This window comes from Mastigoproctus giganteus, chromosome 6 (assembly GCF_048544385.1).
Source record: "Mastigoproctus giganteus isolate SK-2022 chromosome 6, ASM4854438v1, whole genome shotgun sequence".
In the NCBI taxonomy this organism is placed as follows: domain Eukaryota; kingdom Metazoa; phylum Arthropoda; class Arachnida; order Uropygi; family Thelyphonidae; genus Mastigoproctus; species Mastigoproctus giganteus.
In genome coordinates this window covers 163,399,466-163,419,541 of record NC_143580.1, presented here as the reverse complement: position 1 = coordinate 163,419,541, position 20,076 = coordinate 163,399,466, and the positions used below count along the sequence as shown (strand labels likewise).

The following is a 20,076-nucleotide window of genomic DNA, read 5'->3' as shown; positions in this document are numbered from 1 at the left end:
TTCTCCTAAAAAGTAGCAAAATGATGGTTGAAACAAGTCTCTATGATAAACAGGAACTGGGCATTGGGTTGTAGCCTTCTGGTCACGTGGGAAAAACCTCTAAATTAATAGAACAAGGTTTTTTTTTTTTATTATTATTATTATTATAAGTTTTTGGGGACAATAAATACGATGACAGTCTTCATTTTCTTGCAGGATAAGCCCGGGGGAAGTTTCACATTTGCCACAGAAAGTTTGTAGAAGTATGGGGAGCACACAGAAAACGTGGTAAAGTTAGTTTAAATCAGGCGAAAAGTTTCAGAGACGTGCCTGTGGGCATAAGAGGAGAAAAGTGCAATTAGGGTGGAAGAGGTATAATCCCTAACCTTGTCGCCACGTTATTCTTGACCTTGTTAAGCGACAATTACTAAGCAACTTAAGCAGACATTTGCTGACACACAGCGGGTGGTCCCCTCCCCAGTCACAATTTGCTAGATATTAGCGTGGCAGCTCCGAAAAGACCGAAAACTGCTCTCTTCAATTTCCTGCCAATGGCGGCCTAACCATTGACAAAGACGTTCAATAATTAACGTTAAGATCTAGCAGAAAGATCCCAGAAAACACCAAAAGAGTCTCACCAACGGAATCCTCTTCTAAACTTGTCTATGGAGAACATAATTCCAGAAGTATGGGGCACTTTAAGCACTTAAGTTAAACAAAGTATCAGGAGCTCGAATTATTGCGTCTGCATGTTAAGACGAGAAGTATAGCCACCGGCCAGGGCAATACTGGAAGTCTTCCTCGTGTTCTGCGAACCAGTCTCAAACAATCCGGGCAGTGTGGCACGGCACATTATCCTGCTGAAAGATGGCACCACCAGAGGGAAAGACTTGTTGCCATGAAAGGGTGTACCTGGTCAGCAGTGATGTTTAGGTAGGTGGTAGATGTGAAAGTGCCCGGCACATGGATGACTTGGACCCAGGGTTTCCCGGCAGAACATCGCCCAAAGCATGACACTGCAGCCAACAGCTTGTTTTCGTCTCACAGTGCATCCAAGCGCCATCACTTCCCCAGGTAAATGATGCACACATACCTGGCCGTCTACACGGTGCAACAGGAAACGTGATTCATCGGACCAGACCACCTTCTTCCAATCACTCAAGGTCCAGTTTCGATGCTCGTGTACCCATTGTAGACACTGTCACCGGTGAACCATGGTTAGCATGGGCACTCAGTGTCCTGCAGCTATGCAACCCCATTTTCAGCAGGGTTTGATGTACTATGTTGTGACATATTACTCCCATCACCATTCCAATAACCAGCTTGTTGCCACGTACCATCCGGGAGAGCCTTTGCTCACCTTGAGCATCGATGAACCATGGTTGTCCAACACCTCGCCTGCGGTTCATGGGTTTCCCCTCCTTGGACCACTTTCGGTAGGTACTAACCACAGCAGACCGTAAGCACCCCACCAGCCATGCCGTTTCAGATGTGCTCTGACCTAGTCGTCTGGCCATTACAATTTGGTCTTTGTCAAACTCGCTTAAGTCCGTTGCCTTTCCCATCTGAAGAACAAGAGTAACACTGATTAATGGAACTCAGTATCAGGTGTTTTTTATACCGTGTCCTGACCCGCACATGCGCCGTAGTTCACCTGCAGTTGCTTCGATTTACATAATGACTCACTGGTCATAATGTTTTGGCTCATCTCTATATATAAAAGTATGATAAAGCAGTGAGCATATATTATATTTAGATCTGAAATCTAAGATGAAGGAAAATTGTGTCATGTTGTTATATTGCATTAACTCAATGTTGCCATAGAAGATTAGAGCAAGGCATCAATTACACTAATGTTTAAAAAAAAAAAAAAAAAAAAAAAAAAGTAGAAATAAAGAAGCTTGAATGTGGCAATTAGAGAAATTTCACCCTTTTGTATACCAGCTAATATCTTGGCAAGTATCTTAGTAAAGAGGATTAAAAGTATTGTTGAGTGTAACCTTTGGGGTAAAATAGTCAGGTTTTAGGCCAAAGGGATTAGATATTTTCCATAAAATAAATTTTAGAAAAGTTATCATGATCATCAACCAAATCTGATGTAAAAGTTGCTGTGATAGTAGAGATCAGTTCTTCTGGACTATCAGCCTTCCACTTAGTATTTTTCATGTTATCCTGTTTCCTGTTAGAGGAAATAGGATAGCATGAAAAACAACCCTAGTCAGAGTAAGCTATCTTCTAATGCTTGATGTTCCATCAGCTTAAGTTTGCTTCACTTATCTATGATTTGATATTTGTTACTCCAAAATTTTTCCTTACAGTCTGGTTAAATTAGATATTTTTTTGTGTGAAATATCGAACCAAACTAATTCATAATGAAATGATATTTGTAGAATTGTTAGGAAGCCACTTATAAACAGCACACTGTAAGTCCTGACTGATCCACGGTGTCTTAACCACCATCTCTGAAAAATGATGGCCATTGTAGTTTTTTGTGTTTTGCTTGCCAACCATTTAATTTAGGTACAAGAAACTGTAGAGCAAAATGAAAGATCTTAAAAACTGCACGTGATAAAATTTTTAGATTTTCTGTGACAAATAGTCTAAGAAAACTGCCATTTAATTCCACAATTACCATGCTTACAACCTTGCTGGCTAACCAGGCTTTTGAAAAAGTGCTTATGCCTATTATCAGACCTCAGAATGAGTATCATTGTATAGAGAGTGCTGTATGTGAATTCAGTGACTACACTCATGAGGTTGCAAAAATTCAAATTGTGGAAGGACAGTTGCAGAATAGATTTGTGGATGTTTGCCTTTAGCCAGCAAGTGGTTGATTGCTGGAACAAACTTCCATCTGTTGTTGTGGAAGTGGATAGCTTAAATAAATACAAGGAAGAACTAGACAAACTATTGGAGGGAATGGATAGGTGAAATGGAAAGGGTTTTTGTTTTTTTGCTGATGTTGTGTAAGCTTGCTTTCTTGTATCATAAGCCACTACTAATGCTAAAGAACAGTGTCCTTTAATAACCACTTGGTCTTCTCTTACTCAACTTGCCCTTAATGCCACATTGCTCTAGTTTTGTACAGCAGTCTTTTATGTGCAACAGTATCAAAGGTTCTTCTGAAATCCAAGTACAGTAATACCCCGAAGTTACGCGATAGGTGGGTCCGACGAAAATCGCGTAAGTCAGGGTACAACTTTGCATATAAATACATATAAATTTTGCTTAATTGGGACCAAGGACTAACAAAAACACTAGTTTAGAAGAAAAATATTAATAAAATTGCAGTTCTTTATACATATTAATACAAAATATGTATTAAAAAAACAAATGACTTACGTTAAAAAGTTATTTCGATGTCGATGGCTTCATAAAATCTAACAAATTCGTCTGACGACACAGCGCCTTCTTTTTTTCACGCAGAATTTCTTCGTAGCAAGCTAATAATTTTTTTATTCCTTGCTTTGTAGCTATAACGTGTTCTTCGTTGGAGTCTATGTTTTCTAAAATTTTTAAGCCCTTTACAATTGAGCCCTTTTCAATTTTCAACCTCTCAAGTTTGCAATTGTCATATGCTTTTCGCCGTTGCTTCATTTAGGCCTGTAGCACGTGCAATATCACATGGTCTTTCATTTCACTCAAAGCGTTTCACAATTTCATATTTTTTCTCTATCGACAGAGGCGGACTGGCCATAAGCCTTACCGGGGAAACCTCGGTGGGCCAGTGTGATTTTGGCCATAAACCATAGTATGAGGCCACTATAAATTTTCCCGGGTAAGAATTTTTGATCCAGTCCGCCTCTGTTTATCGATAATTGCTTTTCTTTTTCTCTCTGAATCTGCAGTGTCTTCACCAGGACGCTTCCTTTTCACACCTTTTAATTAAGTATTTTACTCATTTTTAGGGAATAAAGCACAATTACAAAACGAGGAGGCACGCTTGATACGCATAAACAAAGCTGTGCGCATGTAGCAACTGAATAAACAACACCATAAAGGCAGAGATACGCTATTAACACCTCACATTTCTAGGGGTTACTACCATAAAACAATAAAAATCCAGTTGCGTTTCTGCTAGTGAAATCTGTTATAAACTGGTAGTAAACTCGATCTAATTGCATTTGCGATTATATCGATAGCTGGAATTGTGTTGGTTTTTACGTTATTATGGTGAAATGTGTTTCCCCTTCACTGATATAAAAAACATAAAAGCAGCAAAGTTGAATTTTGTTCATCTTTCGCTCTCATTCTCCGCCGTCGCACCGTATGTCGATAACATATGAAAAACGACCTTGAAGATAATGGGCGGCAGCGTTGCCAAACGAAAAAATCAAGAACCGCGTAACTCCGAGTTCGCGTAAGTCGGGGTATTACTGTATATGATATCAAAATTATTTTTTGCATCCAGTTCCTTTCTTACTGCATAATATCTAATCAGATTGGTCAGACAAGTTTGCCCCTTAACAAATCCATGCTGTGACTGCTGTATAATTGCATTCCTGTCTAGATGACCCTGAATTACTTCTTTTAACTAGAGACTGCATCCCCAGAACAGAAGTTAAGCTAACAAGTCTGTAATTACTCATGTCACCCTTTGATTCTGTTTTGTGAACTGGGGATACATTTGCACATCTCCATCCGTAGGGACCTCTCCGGAATCCAAATTTCTCCTGAAACCAATTTCATTACAAATATTTTAAACTTTTTTGCTATATTTCACAGATTATTTCCCATTTTAATTTGATACCATGTTAAAATATTACAAATAGTGTAAAGTGTGTTTAGGGTCTAATGGCACCAGGGGTTCCTCCATCTCTGTGTATACATTGTTGTGTTACTGTGCACTGTAAAGGCCAGAGATTTAAAAGTTATGGATATTGTGGAGCGTGGTGTTGTGTTCTGTTGTATTCATCTGGCCATTTAGCCGCTGGATCCCTGCTGAGGCCCAACGTTGCCCACACTCGGCCCGGTGGAGGCAGACCAGGTACACCTGTATTTTAAATAAGTACTCTGGCAGGTCCTGCTACCTAATCTCCCAAGATTTCAGTGGCTAGGACCTATGTGAAAAAAAAAAAAATTTTGCAGTTTTCGGGGGGGTAAGATGTTAATGAGGTTAGGAGTCCGAATGGGTGATGCATGGCTAAGCAGTTAATTTTTAAATTTAAATTTTGATTGTGTGGGGTGTATGCTGTGGTGTTTAGGAGTGGTGGAGAGACTGAAGGCTGGGGGGAAAAGACAGAAATATGGAGCCAATAGAGAGGATGACAGTATGTCAGTGGGACATGCCCATGTCCCACCAGAAGGAAAATATGGGGGGCAGTGGGGAGGGGAGGCTGTTCCCCCACCAGGATAGGGAAAGAAAGTGGGCCAGGCAAGGTGCCCAGTCCAGATCGCCTGTTGGCTATGTGGCAGCAGAGCTGCAGTCATGATCAAAGAAATGTCCAATCCAGGTAGGTCACAGTATGGCTTGTGGTCTCATCTCAGTGGAATAGTTCCTGTCTGGTTTTGTCTAATGTGGTGGGTTTCGCTCCTAAGGTGATTAGTCATTTCAGGTGATTTTTCTGTCTTTTGTATCTGTCGTTCTTGGGATCAGGTTCCATCCAGTGACTTGTTTCAGTTGAGCAGGGTAAGGTAGTTGTTGGCATATGGCATAGTGGTCACAGTTTGAGCGACCCGTTCCTGTTGGTTGTGCTAGATTGAGTCTTTCATTTAGTCTGTATCTCGTCAGGGATTTATTCAAGCATGGGTCTTCGAGGTTTGTTCCTTCAGGTGCAGGTAGGTGGTATGTGCTCGATGTGGCTTTGTCGTTTAGTTTTGTCGCTGTCAAAAGCCTAGGTGTTAGCTCAGAAGGTTCTAGTTAGTGTTCCCTATGGATTGCGTTTAGGGTTCTGTGTCTGTGAACAGTTCTTGTGCATATTTGGTCAGGGCCTTATATTCCTCCAGTGAGTCCAGTAGATGCATCTCTTGGTTCCTTGGAAAGTAAGTGATTTCCGTAGCCTGCAATGGAGGTCTTCGTAGTGTGTACAGTCATGCATAATGTGAGTCCATGTTTCAGCCTCGATGCAAATGCAGCGTGGTCATCCAGGATCCTAAAGGAGTTCAGTTTTGCATTGAATGCTCCATGACCCGTTAGCAGATAGTTCGTGTAGAGGGTGGGTTTGAACCAGGTTGGGGACTCGGGGTACACTCTGTCAATGTTGGGTAGGAACTTTTTTGTGATTTCTTCCTTGGTCATTGTGCAGATATCTTTGGAGTCTAGTTTTTCCCACTGTAAAGTTCATGAAGGTGCAGGGTAGTCCTTTGGTAATGTGGTAGGAAATGTGTGTATGGTACTTTTATATATGCACGTGAAAATTATAAAACAGCTGCTGTGAAAAGTGCAGCCTTGCATCGGTCCATGTTTAAACGTAAATCATATTTTTCCATATTTTGAAAGAGCAGATTTCTAAGTGATTTTGTCGGATGTTTTATCAGCATTGATAGGTTCTTTTTACATTCCCATGACATGACTTTTCTATTGTCTTAATGTAAATATTTGATCCTGGCATCCTCAGTTGCCCTAAAGGCTGACTGCCTTTCCTCAGCTTTACATTCAGTAACAATTACTATCTTCTCCAAATACGGTAGATGTTTTCTAGTACAGTAAGCAGTAAAATAATTTCCATTATAGAGAAATTTCACTGATTTGGAACTCAGCTTTATTTCACTTTCTTTCTGTATATTGATATAAATAATGCTTTGTTATAATTTTCTAGAATTTGTCCTTCAGGAAATTTCTGAATAGAGAAACCAATGACATTCTTTTCCATCCAGCATTACAGATCTAATTTCATTTACACTTGCTACTTTTTCATACTCAGTGCAAGTATTTTACATGATATTTTCTATATCCAAGTTTCCTTCATTTTAATCTTTTTCTCCTTTTCAGTGATATTTTTATCTCCTTTATTTAGCAAATCAACATATTTACTTCATATTTCAGAGATATCCTCCTCTTCTGTTTTAACTTTGCCCTTATCTTACTGATTACCTTTATGGTTTTGTTTCTTTTCTGAGATTTTTAACTAAATGCCATTGCTATTTTCCCACATACCCAATTCTTGTTTCCTTATTTTTCCAAAAATCTTCCCAGATTTTTCTGCTGTTTCTTTCATATGTATCTTTGTCCTCTTGCAATTTTCTTTATAATTCAATAAAGATTTATTAGATTTATTTGCCAAGGATTTCTCATAAACAATATATTTTCTCTTCTCTAATTGCCTCTAACTTATTCGGTCCACCATATCATTCTGAATCTTCTATTAGAGACATTTTCCCCACATATCTCTTTAACAAGTTCTCTTGCAATTATTTATCTAAATTTGTGTTTCTAAGAATGCTTCATTGTATTGGTTAATGTGCAAACTGTATTGAAATTTTTCCAGTACATGCTGCTTTCAATTAATTGTAGACACAGTTTATGGTAGACAGCAGCAAGAAAGTAACTTTTAAAAATTTTGACTTTAAAAAGACAAAATTGAAGAATTTCTTCTCAAGATCAGAAGTTAATAAAATTGAAACAAGTGATTATTATTATATTATTAGAGAATATTATTATATTATTTGTTTTTATAAAAAAAGTGACAAGGTTTTTGGAAGTTTTTTTTTTTTTTTAATTCTGATATTTGACACTAGTATAAATAAAATTCAAGTAAAAATAAAAACATATTAATATTTAAAGCATTTATGAACAGTACAAAGTTTTTTTACAAATTTCAAAATGGTATGAAAAAACCCACTCCAGAGTCCACCCCTACATGGCAAACATGCATGGGTGGACACAATTATAGTGCTTAACATCTTTTATTTTTAAACTTGTGGCTATTTTTTATAAAAATACGACGTTGTATTAAGAGTGCATGGCTTCCACAAATTCTAGGAGCCTTTTATAATTTACTTTACCTTTCTCTCCAGATTTTCTTAAAATATCTCTTCAGATGTAATTGCCATTTCGTACTTTGCTATTTAAATTTCTAACCAGTATTATTCTTTCTTTGTCATTAGTTTCTACCCGTATTTCTAAGACATTAAAAAACTCTTATATTTCATCTTTTTTGAACCTTCAACTGGATTTTTTCACAGACAAATTTTGTCACTCAACTTTCTCATAAATTTCGAGCACAAAACTCATTTCGATAATATATCCCAACCAATTAAACTTTCTTCCAGGCTAGTTTTACAAGCTGCTACCCCTCTTTTTCTGATAATTAAGCTTATGACATTAATGCATAGTTGCCAACTTCTAACTGTCAAAAAGCTGGAGATTTATCAGCAGGAGGAAAACAGATTTTTAAGTCCACACTGCACCAGAAAACAAATTTCACCAGGCAAAATATATATATTTTATAATAAAATTACAGCCATAGGAACGTTTAGTAGTACAATAGCCTTAACACCATTTAAATAAGCTTAAGGCTAATTTAGCCTTAAATTAGCTTACCTGATTTTTCTGTCTGTGGACTTTTGTTGGATATTTTTAGACATAAACTGATTTTGATTGCTTTAAGAAAGATACTGTTGCAGACTTTGCACCATTCAGAGGTTTATTAATAACAATGTCCCTGCTGTCTATTTCTGTTAGGCTGTTAGGAGCATTTCAAAAGCTTCACCAGAAAGAGAATATTTTGTTTTTATAACATGGCTGAATATCCTCTCACACTCAGCATTACTATGAGTAATAATTGTTAAAATGCCACTGATGACTTTGGATAATTTTGCTGTATTTTAGGCTTCCTTGTGCACTTGTTAGTTCCCTAATCACGACTACTGAATCAATTCTTTCTGCTTTCACAACAGCATCTGGTAAGTTCTAACACTGAAACTGACAGAGCTGATGTTGCAAACATTTATTCATCTGTTTCTTTAACAGCACCAAGAAGTACCGTAAACTTATCAAATTTGAAAGTGCATTACTAATCGATGAAAATTGCTACCTCAGCATTTACAAGAACACCATGTAGTCAATGAGCTATATGACAGTGAAATTCTTTATTTTCACTGTCATAAAGAATTCCAGAACTAGGGCCTGTAAATTTAAATTACAGGGAAAAATGTTTAGACTAGATTAGATTATAGGAAATTTTCCTTTAGCCAACAAGTTGTTGATTATTGGAACAGGTTCCCTCCACAGGTTTTTGAGAGTTTGAAGAAATTCAAAGGATGAGGAGGGTAGGACATAATTTTTTTTTGGCCCAGTGCAGCAAAACCCTATAGCTTCCTTGCATTATATGGCTAATACTAATACTATTTCACAACTTTTTTAGGCATGTTAGTATACACTGTGTGTGATCACTGAATTATGACCACCCCTATGAAAACAATGCGACCTGTTGACCATGTGAGGTACGAGAGTATGGAGTTAGTCGTCGACCTATGTAGCATACATAAGGTGTCAGTGATTCAGTAAGTAGTAAAATTCCAAACGTTATGAGTAAAAGGAAGGGTTAATCGGACTTTGATAAAGGACAGCTTGTGAGTGCTCGATGAGCTGGTGCCTTGATTTCCCAAACGGCTGAACTGGTGGGGTGTTCAAGAGCCACCATAGTTAAAGTGTACCAGAACTGGCATCAAAATGGTCAAACAACGACCTGATGGCAAAACTGCAAAGGTCAGTGAAAGGCTGGTGTTAGAGGTGAGTGCCAGGTCCGAAGACTCGTACAGATGAACAGGCACAGCACTTTTGAAGAGTTGACTACCCAATACAACATGGGCCAACCCAGAACAATATCCAAGGTTCATTGGCGTAAAAGACTCGCCTGGTGCAAAGAGAATGAAAATTGGACATTAGAAGACTGGAAGGTGTGCTTGTTGGATAAGTCACGTTATTTATTCCACACCGTGGATGGTTGTGTTTGGATTTGGCATCAACAACATAAGGCTCTTGCTCCATCATGCATGGTATCAGAAGTGCAGGCGGTTGTATAGTGTGGGGCATGTTTCACTGGCAGGAACTTGAACCCCTGGTGCATGTGGAACAACGTATCAGTGGTCTTCGCTATCATCAACTGCTTGCTGACTGTGTACCCTGCTATGTTACTTTTTCCTGAATGGCAATGGTGTCTTCCAAGATGATAATGTGCCAAGCCATCGGGCACTTATGCAGGAATGGTTTGAGGAACACAGTTCTGACTTTCAGCATATCAATTGGTCTCTGAACTCCCCCGATATCAATCCCATAGAGCACTTGTGGGACCCTATGGAAAGGCTTATAAGGAGTCTGATTACACCAATCACCTCCATACCTACAATGCTGACTGCATTACACACAGCTTGGTTGGCCATACCTCCTGACATCTTGTTGAATCAGTGCCACATCAGATAGCTGCTGTACTGAGGGCAAAAGGGGAGGACCTACAAAGTATTAGGTAGGTGGTCATAATTCAGTGATCACTCAGTGTATATGCATTATGCCTATTGTTTTCACTGTGTATGTCTATCCATCCATCTGCATGGAGCTTCATCAAATTTTATATTTAGGACTTTTAAAAAGATTTGTCGATCCATTCCAAATTTCATTAAGATCAGACAAATAGAAATCCACCAATTATTATTTCTTCCCCCCCCCCTCCCATGTAATAGCTTGAATTAAAATGGATGGATTTTGTGAAAATTTATATTTTGGCCTTTATAATATTTTTTTACTTTCTTTAACAAGACAAGAAGGAATGTAATTTTTATATCAGTGAGCAGCACTGGTTTCACATTACTAACTAGTTATCTTAGACAGAGGGAGTAGGTGTTTTCTCCATGAATTATAACATTTTCAGTTGTGTAACATGCAAATCTGCTCATAAATATACACTTTTCAAGTCATATAAACTAGCTTATTGTTAGAAGAACAAGACATCAATAACTAAACTCATTCAAGGTTCCCCTACCTTCCCATAGTGAGGCATACCACATTTATTGGAGTCTGTAACAATTGAACTGACTCTACACCCTGATATCAGGTAATATTATTTAATGAAATGTGAAACAGTATAGAAGCAGATATTTCCTGCTTGTACATAAACACAAATTAGTAAACATGTACAGTAATTCAACAGATAACATTCCTCATGGGATGAAAATAATTCAAGAACCATCTAGATACAGTTATGGAGACAATACTTGGACAGGACAGATACAGCCACTCGTGAAGTGTTGACCAGTTGTGCTGGGGAGATACATTGTACTATTGCAGAGATAGCTTTTCTGAAAGATAAAATAAAAGAAAATAACAGCAATTCAGCTTTTAGATTGAATGTGTTCAAGGCTCTTAAAATTGAATCAGCTTTCGTTTCAAGTGATCTTTTATTCATACATTCATTCTTATACTGTTGCAAAATAAGACAATTTGAATTCTCAGTAGTCACTACCAGTGGTATAGCTAGGACTGCCCAGCCACTGGGAAAATTTTTTATAGCTTCCACAATTAGTAAACAATCGGGTGGATTCGTGAGGGAACTGCTCAGTTAAAATCATTAAAATATGGATTGTTAATTTATTTAAGAAATTATTAATATCTTTAAATCTGTAAGTAAGAGGCATTACATCAATTTGATTATACAAATACAAAAGAAAATGCATTGTAAGTTTTATTGTTTGGTAGTATGATCTATTATTAATAATACTGGCAGTTTAAATAACTTTGAAAGTAGTCAAACCTCCCAAATCTGGCAGTCCATTATCCAACACAACTCATTTCCTGGCTGTTTAAGAAAACAGGAAAATCTGGCAAATTTGGTTCTTGAATTGGCTTGAATTCCCTAATCAGTTCTGATGCACTACGGTGCATCAGAACTGATTAGGGAGAAATCTCCACCCAGCACTGAGCTATAAAAGTTTTTACTGCACTCCAACTTTACTTTACTTTTCTCCAACGACAACCTAGCAAATTTCTAAATTTGCTAGGTTATGGAATTGTCTCCTGTTATTCAAGAATATAATTCGAGTCATTGATAATAAGCAGTCAGAGCCAGCCCCAAAATTTGTGGGGCTCTGTTCAAGAATTACTTGTGGGCTCTGTGCAAAACTTATATGGGGTATTTTTATAATAGTTATTTTTTAATTTTTCAAATTTTACAATAACTAAGAAATAATTAAATAATTTTATATTATACTGTACAAAAATTTGAAATATGAATAAAATATTGTTTTGACCATTTGAGTGTGGTGACACTGTAAGCAGTAGCTTAAGAGTTTTTGGATTTTGAATTGCAAAATCCCAATACAATACTGTTTATTGAATGTTTTTACAACTTTTATAATAGCATTTGTAAACAACATTGACTTAGCAACGAAAGTTGCTAAGTCAAAATGAAAGTTTCATTTGCCCGTATACTACCTAAAAGAAAATTAAGTGACCCTGAGGACTGTGGTCATTCAAAATGCATACACAGGTTATTTATTATCTATTGTAGGAAAAGTTGTTTATCAAAGATGCTTGACATTGGAACTTTCCCTTACAAAGCATACTATACAAAAACACCTGACACTTTACACTTTCAGATGTTTTTGAATTATGCTTGAGCAGTAAAAACCCCTCGCCCCAAGTAGATATTGAGGGTTAGTGGTTAATACTCTGTGGCAAAACCATATTGGTTGGTCTGCTTCCATATTGCCATAAACATATTTGAAACATAAGAGTATGCACTTGATTTTTTTTTTTTTTTTTTTAATTTCTTGTTCAGCTAGAGTTGAAATAGAGAGAAAATACGAGAGAAAATAAATAATTAGAAATTGGGTGGCTGTCAGAAGAGAGCACAAGTAAGTGAAAATTATTCACTGTAAAAATAAATCACTAGACATGTTCTTTAGCAGAGATAAATATATGTCATTGTGTGTAATTAATCTTTTGCGTAAAGTTCATCTGTTGTAGACTTTGGGCTTCAGCTGTGTCTCACCTTTGGGCTAGATGCTCTGAAGAGAAGTACGGCAAAATACAAAAGATATCTGGTAGGTTCTCACACTGAAACTGACAGAGCTGATGTTGACAAACATTTATTCATGTTTCTTTAACAGCACCAAGAAGTACTGTAAACTTAACAAATTTGAAAATGCATTGCTAATTGATGAAAATTGCTACCTCAGCATTTACAAGAACATCATTTTTCAGGAACTTATACACCCTGTAGTCACATGAACCATAAAGTACATCATCACTGAACAAAAGAACAGAATCTGCTCTTGTTTTAATTCCTCTAGTAGTAATTAATATAATTACTACTAGCATCACCACGATGCTAGTAGTTTTCTGCAACAGTAGAAGCCTATTTCCACCAATCTCAAGCAAAGATCTAATTTCTACAAAATGTTAGTTTCTTGTTCCACATCTACAGAAGTCGTTGGTGTAAAACAGGTATTCCAGCCCCACCTCATATTTGGCAACTAACCTTCATACATACAAACACTAGGTATATAGTCACAAAAGACCTTAAGCAATCACTGTCTCTAGTTAAATATGTGCAAAGTGAAAAAGGCCAACACTGATGGGTAAGCTTATGTAACTCAACTAGCAAACCCAATTATTGCTTGCTCAAACCATTCAAGTGCTTATATACTTCAATTAGATCACCTCTCAGGTGCCGAGACTCCAGACATTGCAATTTGCAGAACTTAACCCTTTCTGGGTAACAGAAACCCTTTGTTCCATTCGCTAATCTTGTTGCCCTTCTCTGTGCTCGTTCCAACAGCTCTACAGTACTGTATATAGGTCTGAGGCCTCCAGACCTATATATAGTACTCAAGGTGTGGCCTGACCATTGCCTTATACAAGGGGATAATCACCTCCTTATCCCTGCTAGAAAAATTCTTGTATCTCATTGATAAGACACCGCGAGCTACTCTTGCAGCCTGTCTGAACTGCTCAGAAAACTTCATATATGACTGCACAATTACCCCCATACCCCTTTCATTCTCCACTAACCTTGAGTGTAGTAACACACAGTTGGTATGTTACTCTGGGGTTACTGCATATGAAGTACTTTACATCTGTCAATGTTAAACTTCAGTTGCCACCTCTCAGCCCATCTGCTCAACTTTTCTAGATCCCATTGAAGTAGTGTCCTGTCATTACTAACCTTCATATAGTCTACAAACTTGGACCTTAACTCTGATATACTTTCTTCAATATCATTAATAAACACAGAAAACAACAAGGGGCCCAACACTGAATCCTGGGGGACTCCACTAATAACATTAGCTCATGAGAGCCATGTCCATTGATTACCACTCTGTCTTCTCTCACTCAACCATCCCCTTATCCATAGCAGCAACTTTCCCTTAATACCATACTGCTCCATTTGTACAATAGTCTTCTATGTGCAACACTATCAAAAGCTTTCTTAAAATCCAAGTATATGATATCAGAATTATTTTTTGCATCCAGTTCCTTTGTGACCACATCATTTGTTAGACCAGACTTCCCTTAACAAACACATGTTGTCTGAACTATAACTGCAGTCTTGTCTAGATGATCCTGCAGTGCTTCTTTAATGAGTGACTCCATTATTTTCCCTGGAACAGAAGTTAAACCAACAGGTCTGTAATTACTTGTCACCATTTGTGAAATGGGGACCTCCCCTGAGACCAAGGAAGCTTTCATAATTATGCTTAAGGATTGCTTACTTCCTTTGCTGCCTCCTTTAATATAAATGGATATATCTCATCCACCATAGGTGCCTTTCTTATGTTCAACTTCAACAATTTCACCTCCACTCTGCTCTCAGTTATTACAAAATCCTTTAGCTCCCTGCTAGAGTTCGATAAACTTCTGGCCTCTACTGTCCTACAGACATTCTTCATGTGTGAATGAAGATGCAAAATAATTTAGTTTGTCATCTACCTCAGTAGGATCAACAATTGGAGAATTGATATTAAATGAATGAATCTGATTCTACAGTTTACATAAGTAAAGAACTCTTTGCTGTCTTTCTTTGCATCCTTTGCCAAATATTTCTCCTAATCTGCCTTCGCTTGACTGACCTCCTTTGTGACTTGATTATAGACAAGATTATATCTACTATAGTCTTCTGTGTCACCAGATAATTTATATGTATCCCATGCAATTTTCTTTTCTGCCATGAGTCTCATTAGCTGGATGGCAGTCTGCCATCCATTTAGACCTAAACCTTGAACAGTACTTCTTAGCTGGGACAGAAAGACTAGTAGCCTCCAAGATTACTTCCTTGAATGCTTCCATTTAGAATTTGCTTTTGGCAAATCATCAGTTGGCTTCATTGTATAGAATTTAAAATCTATCTGTGACCACTGTAGTCATCTTTGCGAAAGCAAAAACCATTCCCTTTACCCCAGATGGTACTTACATCTTTAAGTAAATTCCACATCAGCACAATGTGATCACTGCCGCCTAGTGGTTACTTTATCTGCAGATTCTTAATGCATGAAGAATCACTTCTGATAATCAGATCAAGAGTATTACTCCCTCTAGTTGCCTCTCAAACATGCTGCTGTAGAGAACAATCATCCATTAAGTCAACAAAAGCCTTTCTAGTGGACGAGTGACCAACCCACAAGTTCCTGTCAATATCTGGGAAGTTAAAATCCCCCATTATAGGACAATCTGATTTACTGGCCCACTTTATTTCTCTGCACAGTTGTTCATTGTACTCATCATTCATTAGGCCTAACTCAATTTTGCTTTCCCAGTGCTTATGTCCCACAAAAGTACTCTATATTGCACTTTCCACCAATTTCAACTGGATGCACTTCCTTACATTTTTTGTTTCTTAACTAACAGAATAGCCGCTCCTCCCTTCCTATTTTGTCTATTCTTTCTGAACATATTGTACTCCCCAAATTCCAATTCTGCATTCTTTATATCTGTGTGACACCATATCTATGATATTCCAAGAATATTTGCCTTTGGTGGACCAGCACCAAATTCATCAAATTTATTTACTAAACTATTAACATTGATGTACATGCAAGTATACATGCACCTGTTCTTACTCTTAGTTTCCCTAACACAGTCCATGTATTTACTTGTTCCATGATGACTTCCAGCAGTCCTGCATATCCCCAGCACCTTGCTTTCCAGGCTGCTGTTCATTCCAACAGAATCAGTGCAAGAATCACTTTCACTTATGCCTGTGCCTACTGTTAATCTATTATTCTGTAATTCCCCCCAGAGCTAGCAGTTTTCTGACCCACCTAACAGTGCCTCGATAGCATCAGGAAATATTCTTGCACCCTTTCTATTTAAGTGTATCCCAACCCCGTAGAAGCAGTCTCTTCTGTTAACAAGCACAGACCATGCTGAGAAAATTCTACCCCATGAGTCTTGCACAATCTCTCCAGTGCCGAATTGATTGACAAGACTCTCATCATATACTCTCTCCTATCTGGGCAGAATTGCAGACACTTTCAAATTTAACCCTGACTCGCAACTTTTTTTAAACATTAACCTGTACTTGTTAAGTAAGTACTCAGACTCGGGGGAAGTCACCATGCACTAAACATGTGCAAATGTATCTCCAATTCACAAAGGGTGACACAAGTAAATACAGATGTGTTAGTTTGACTTCTGTTCCAGGGAAAATAATGGAGTCACTGGTTAAAGAAGCCTTTCAGGATCATCTAGACAAGACAGCAGTAATAATTCAGACACAGCATGGGTTTGTCAAGGGGAAGCCTTGTCTGACCGATTTGATTGGATACTATGGTGTGGTCACAAAGGAACTGGATGCATGGAATAACTTTGATATCATATACTTGGATTTCAGGAAAGCTTTTGATACGGTTGCACATGAAAGACTACTGTACAAATTGGAGCAGTGTGGCATTAAGGGCAAACTGCTACAATGGATAAAAGGATGGTTGAGTGAGAGAAGACAGAGTGGTTATCAGTGGTGTACCTCAGGGTTCAGCCCATTGTTGTTTTGTATATTTATCAATGATATATTAATAAAGGTATATCAATCTTAATGTCAAAGTTTCCAGATGATACAAAGGTTGGCAAGGGATGATACAAAGGTTGTTAATACAGTAATGACAGTATGCTGCTGCAACAGAATCCGAAAAAGTGGGGTAGATGGGCTGAGAAGGGGCAACGGAAGTTTAAATTGACAAATGCAAAGTACTGCATATGGGTACCAGTAACCCCAGAGAAATGTACCAACTGGGTGGTGTTGCACTCAGGGTAGTGGAGTATGAAGTAGACCTGGGGGTAATTGCACAGTCAGATATGAAGTTTTCTGACAGTGCAGACAGGCTGCCAGAGTAGGTCAAGGGGTCTTGCCAATGATAAACAGGAATTTTGCTATAAGTATAAGGGGATGATTATCCCCTTGTATAAGGGAATGGTCAGGCCACACCTTGAGTACTGCGTACAGGTCTGGAAACCTCATTTTAAGAAGGATGTAAAGTTTCTAGATCAAGTACAGAGAAAGGCAACAAGACTGTGAAGGGAACAAAGGAGTGCTCTTATGATGAAAGGCTTAAGTTCTGCAAATTGCAGCTTCAGGAGACTAGGCACCTGCGAGGCAATCTGATTGAGGTCAATAAGGCCTTGAATAGATTGGGTAGGCTCAATGCTGATGGGATTCTTTCTCTTGCTCAGATTACAAACCTGAGGGGAGCATAGATTCAAACTGAGGAAAGGCAGTTGTAGAATAGATATGCGGAAGTTTGCTTGCTTTCTTGCATCATGTGCCTCTACTTATGCACTTCTACTTATGCTAATGTCCATAGATCTCCTACTCTTAATGTCATTAGTGCTAACGTGTACAACAATATCACCCCTTGTGCCCTTAAAAGATATCTGCTCTACATCATTTATAGACCACACACACACACACATGCGCATATATGGTGTACTGGCCAAATCTAACAATAAGTGTAATTATACACAAAATTATGCAGCAATACAGTGCTCATTACAAGTTCCCCCACCCCTATGACACATGAAAATGATTTTGTTTTCAGCTTTATTTTGGCATGCAAAATTTATATTTTTATGTCAGGCTTATTTTGACACACAAAAAAAAAAATATATTTTTAGCATGCCAGCTGAAAAAAGTGCTTTACTGCAATATCAGGTTATGAGCAGCAATGTCACATAAATGCTACTTACAGGAGATGATCCTCCCTGGTGTATACACTTCCCTTAAAAAATATGCTCACTGAATGCAATTTGCAAAACAATATTCATCTGATCTTCTTGAACACTCTCTCTCTCTCTCTCTCTCACCTACAAGAACACCATCACTCTGCCATGTTATAGGAGATTACACACATCTCATTTTTTGCCACTTTGAAACAGAACCATATGACTTCTGACTTTATCCATTTTGCTATCTTGGTAGTTAGCTGCAAACACATTAACAGGTGCAATATGAACAAATTAGCTCCTCTACCAAAATTTGTAGTCACATCAATGCTATGGTGCCAGCTAAAACTGTCAGGTAAGTGTAATGAGTTAATTGTTTGAGCTGGTTTTTTTTGTTTTTTTTTTAAATCAAAGTAGGATATGTAACAAAAATTCCTGTAAAAAATAAAATACTGTTTAGATTTCCAAATATTTGTTGACGAATAATCAAGCTAACCCACCTCATAACTGTAGTTAGCCAATCTCAAGTGGAAGAGGGTAGAGTTTTCTCTCCACAAGTTATTCCAGCTTCTCAGACCAGTGCAAAGTATCTAAAATTTTTTTTAATAATAATCTTGTAAAAAATTTTCCCTCCCCCAATTTTTGCACTCAACATTGGAAATAATGTTCTGGTATTTAGCTAAATTTATAATTTCCACATATAAAGTTAGGAGTGAAAATGAAAATTTACCTGTATTTCAAAGTATGATTGTTTCTTTCATATGCCTATTCATGTTTGTAATTCTTAAAATATTTCATTTACAGAATGAAAGAAATGAACAACCAGATTTTATGCAGGTGACACAATCAACAGCTTCATCTATCTCTGATTTAACAACTGGAAACCATTTAGTAACAGTTTCACTATCTCTGACATCTTCAGGACCAACTACTCCAACGCCATCTACTAACATGCCAGAAATAAACACTCAGAGTTCAAGTAAGCATGATGAAATACCTCTAAGTCACACTGAAATAGATGATTTGAATTCTTGTATAGCTATTACACAAATTATCCAAGATGATGATGATACATCTGAAAAGGAAATTTCATATCAAAGTATCACAGAGATTATCCAAGATGATGATGATACATCTGAAAAGGAAAGTTCATACCAAAGTGCTTTTAAGACATTTTGTTCAGAATACTAGCTACATTTCCTCTATGGCATATTATTCTTTTACTTAATGTGTTAGTAATTATTTTTAATATCAGTATTACAACAGAGCAGTAAAAAAATTGCTCACCCTGAATTTGAGATTTTTGCATCTGTTAATAAAAATATTTCATAAAAGTTGAATCACTAATATTAATATGTTAAACTGTCATCTGTGATAATTTGCATCTGCATAGAGCACAGTACAAAGGTAATTGAAATTTAGTGCTTAATATTAATTTGTGAAACATTACAGATAGATACTGTATGATATATTTTCCTAAGTGCCTTATGTTTTGTTACCTGCTGACAGCAGCTGTATTTAACTGCCTTGTATATATCTGTTATTTGTCCAAGTAGATTAATCATATATGCCCGAGTCTTTTATTAGTAGATAATAAGTTAAGGATAAGATTCAGGATACTTGAAAAAAAACTTTATTCTCTAACTTAAAATCTATCCCTGGAATTATTTGCAGAGAGGTAGGAATCTAGAGACACAGATAATTATGAAAATTATTCTTGAATATGTAAAAACAGCATTTAAATTGTTGGATATCATATTCAAATATAAAACTGTAAAAATTTATTTTGCTTAGTCTTACATCATGGTTTATGATGAGTTTTTTTATTTTTTATAAACCTTTGTTATCTGACTGTCTCTTTATAAATGCTTCATGCCGAACAAAAGATTTTCTTTAGTGAAATTAAGAAAATAATCAGATCAAATGAAAATAAAACATACAGACAACTGTTTGGAGACTGGTCAGTTCCTGTTACTATTGTACCAAAGGTGAAAATTCATCAGAAT

The 20,076-nt window shown here is 37.2% G+C and overlaps 1 protein-coding gene across 1 annotated transcript in view; it reads left to right on the top strand.

Moving 5' to 3' along the window:
• Nucleotides 1-19,261, top strand: part of LOC150084714 (uncharacterized) — a 117,187-nt gene extending 97,926 nt beyond the window's left edge. The window contains exon 6 of the mRNA XM_090376329.1: nt 18,875-19,261. Coding sequence (XP_090232455.1) covers nt 18,875-19,261 — 387 coding nt within the window. The remainder of the gene's footprint in view (nt 1-18,874) is intronic.
• The last annotated feature ends 815 nt before the right edge of the window (nt 19,262-20,076 follow it).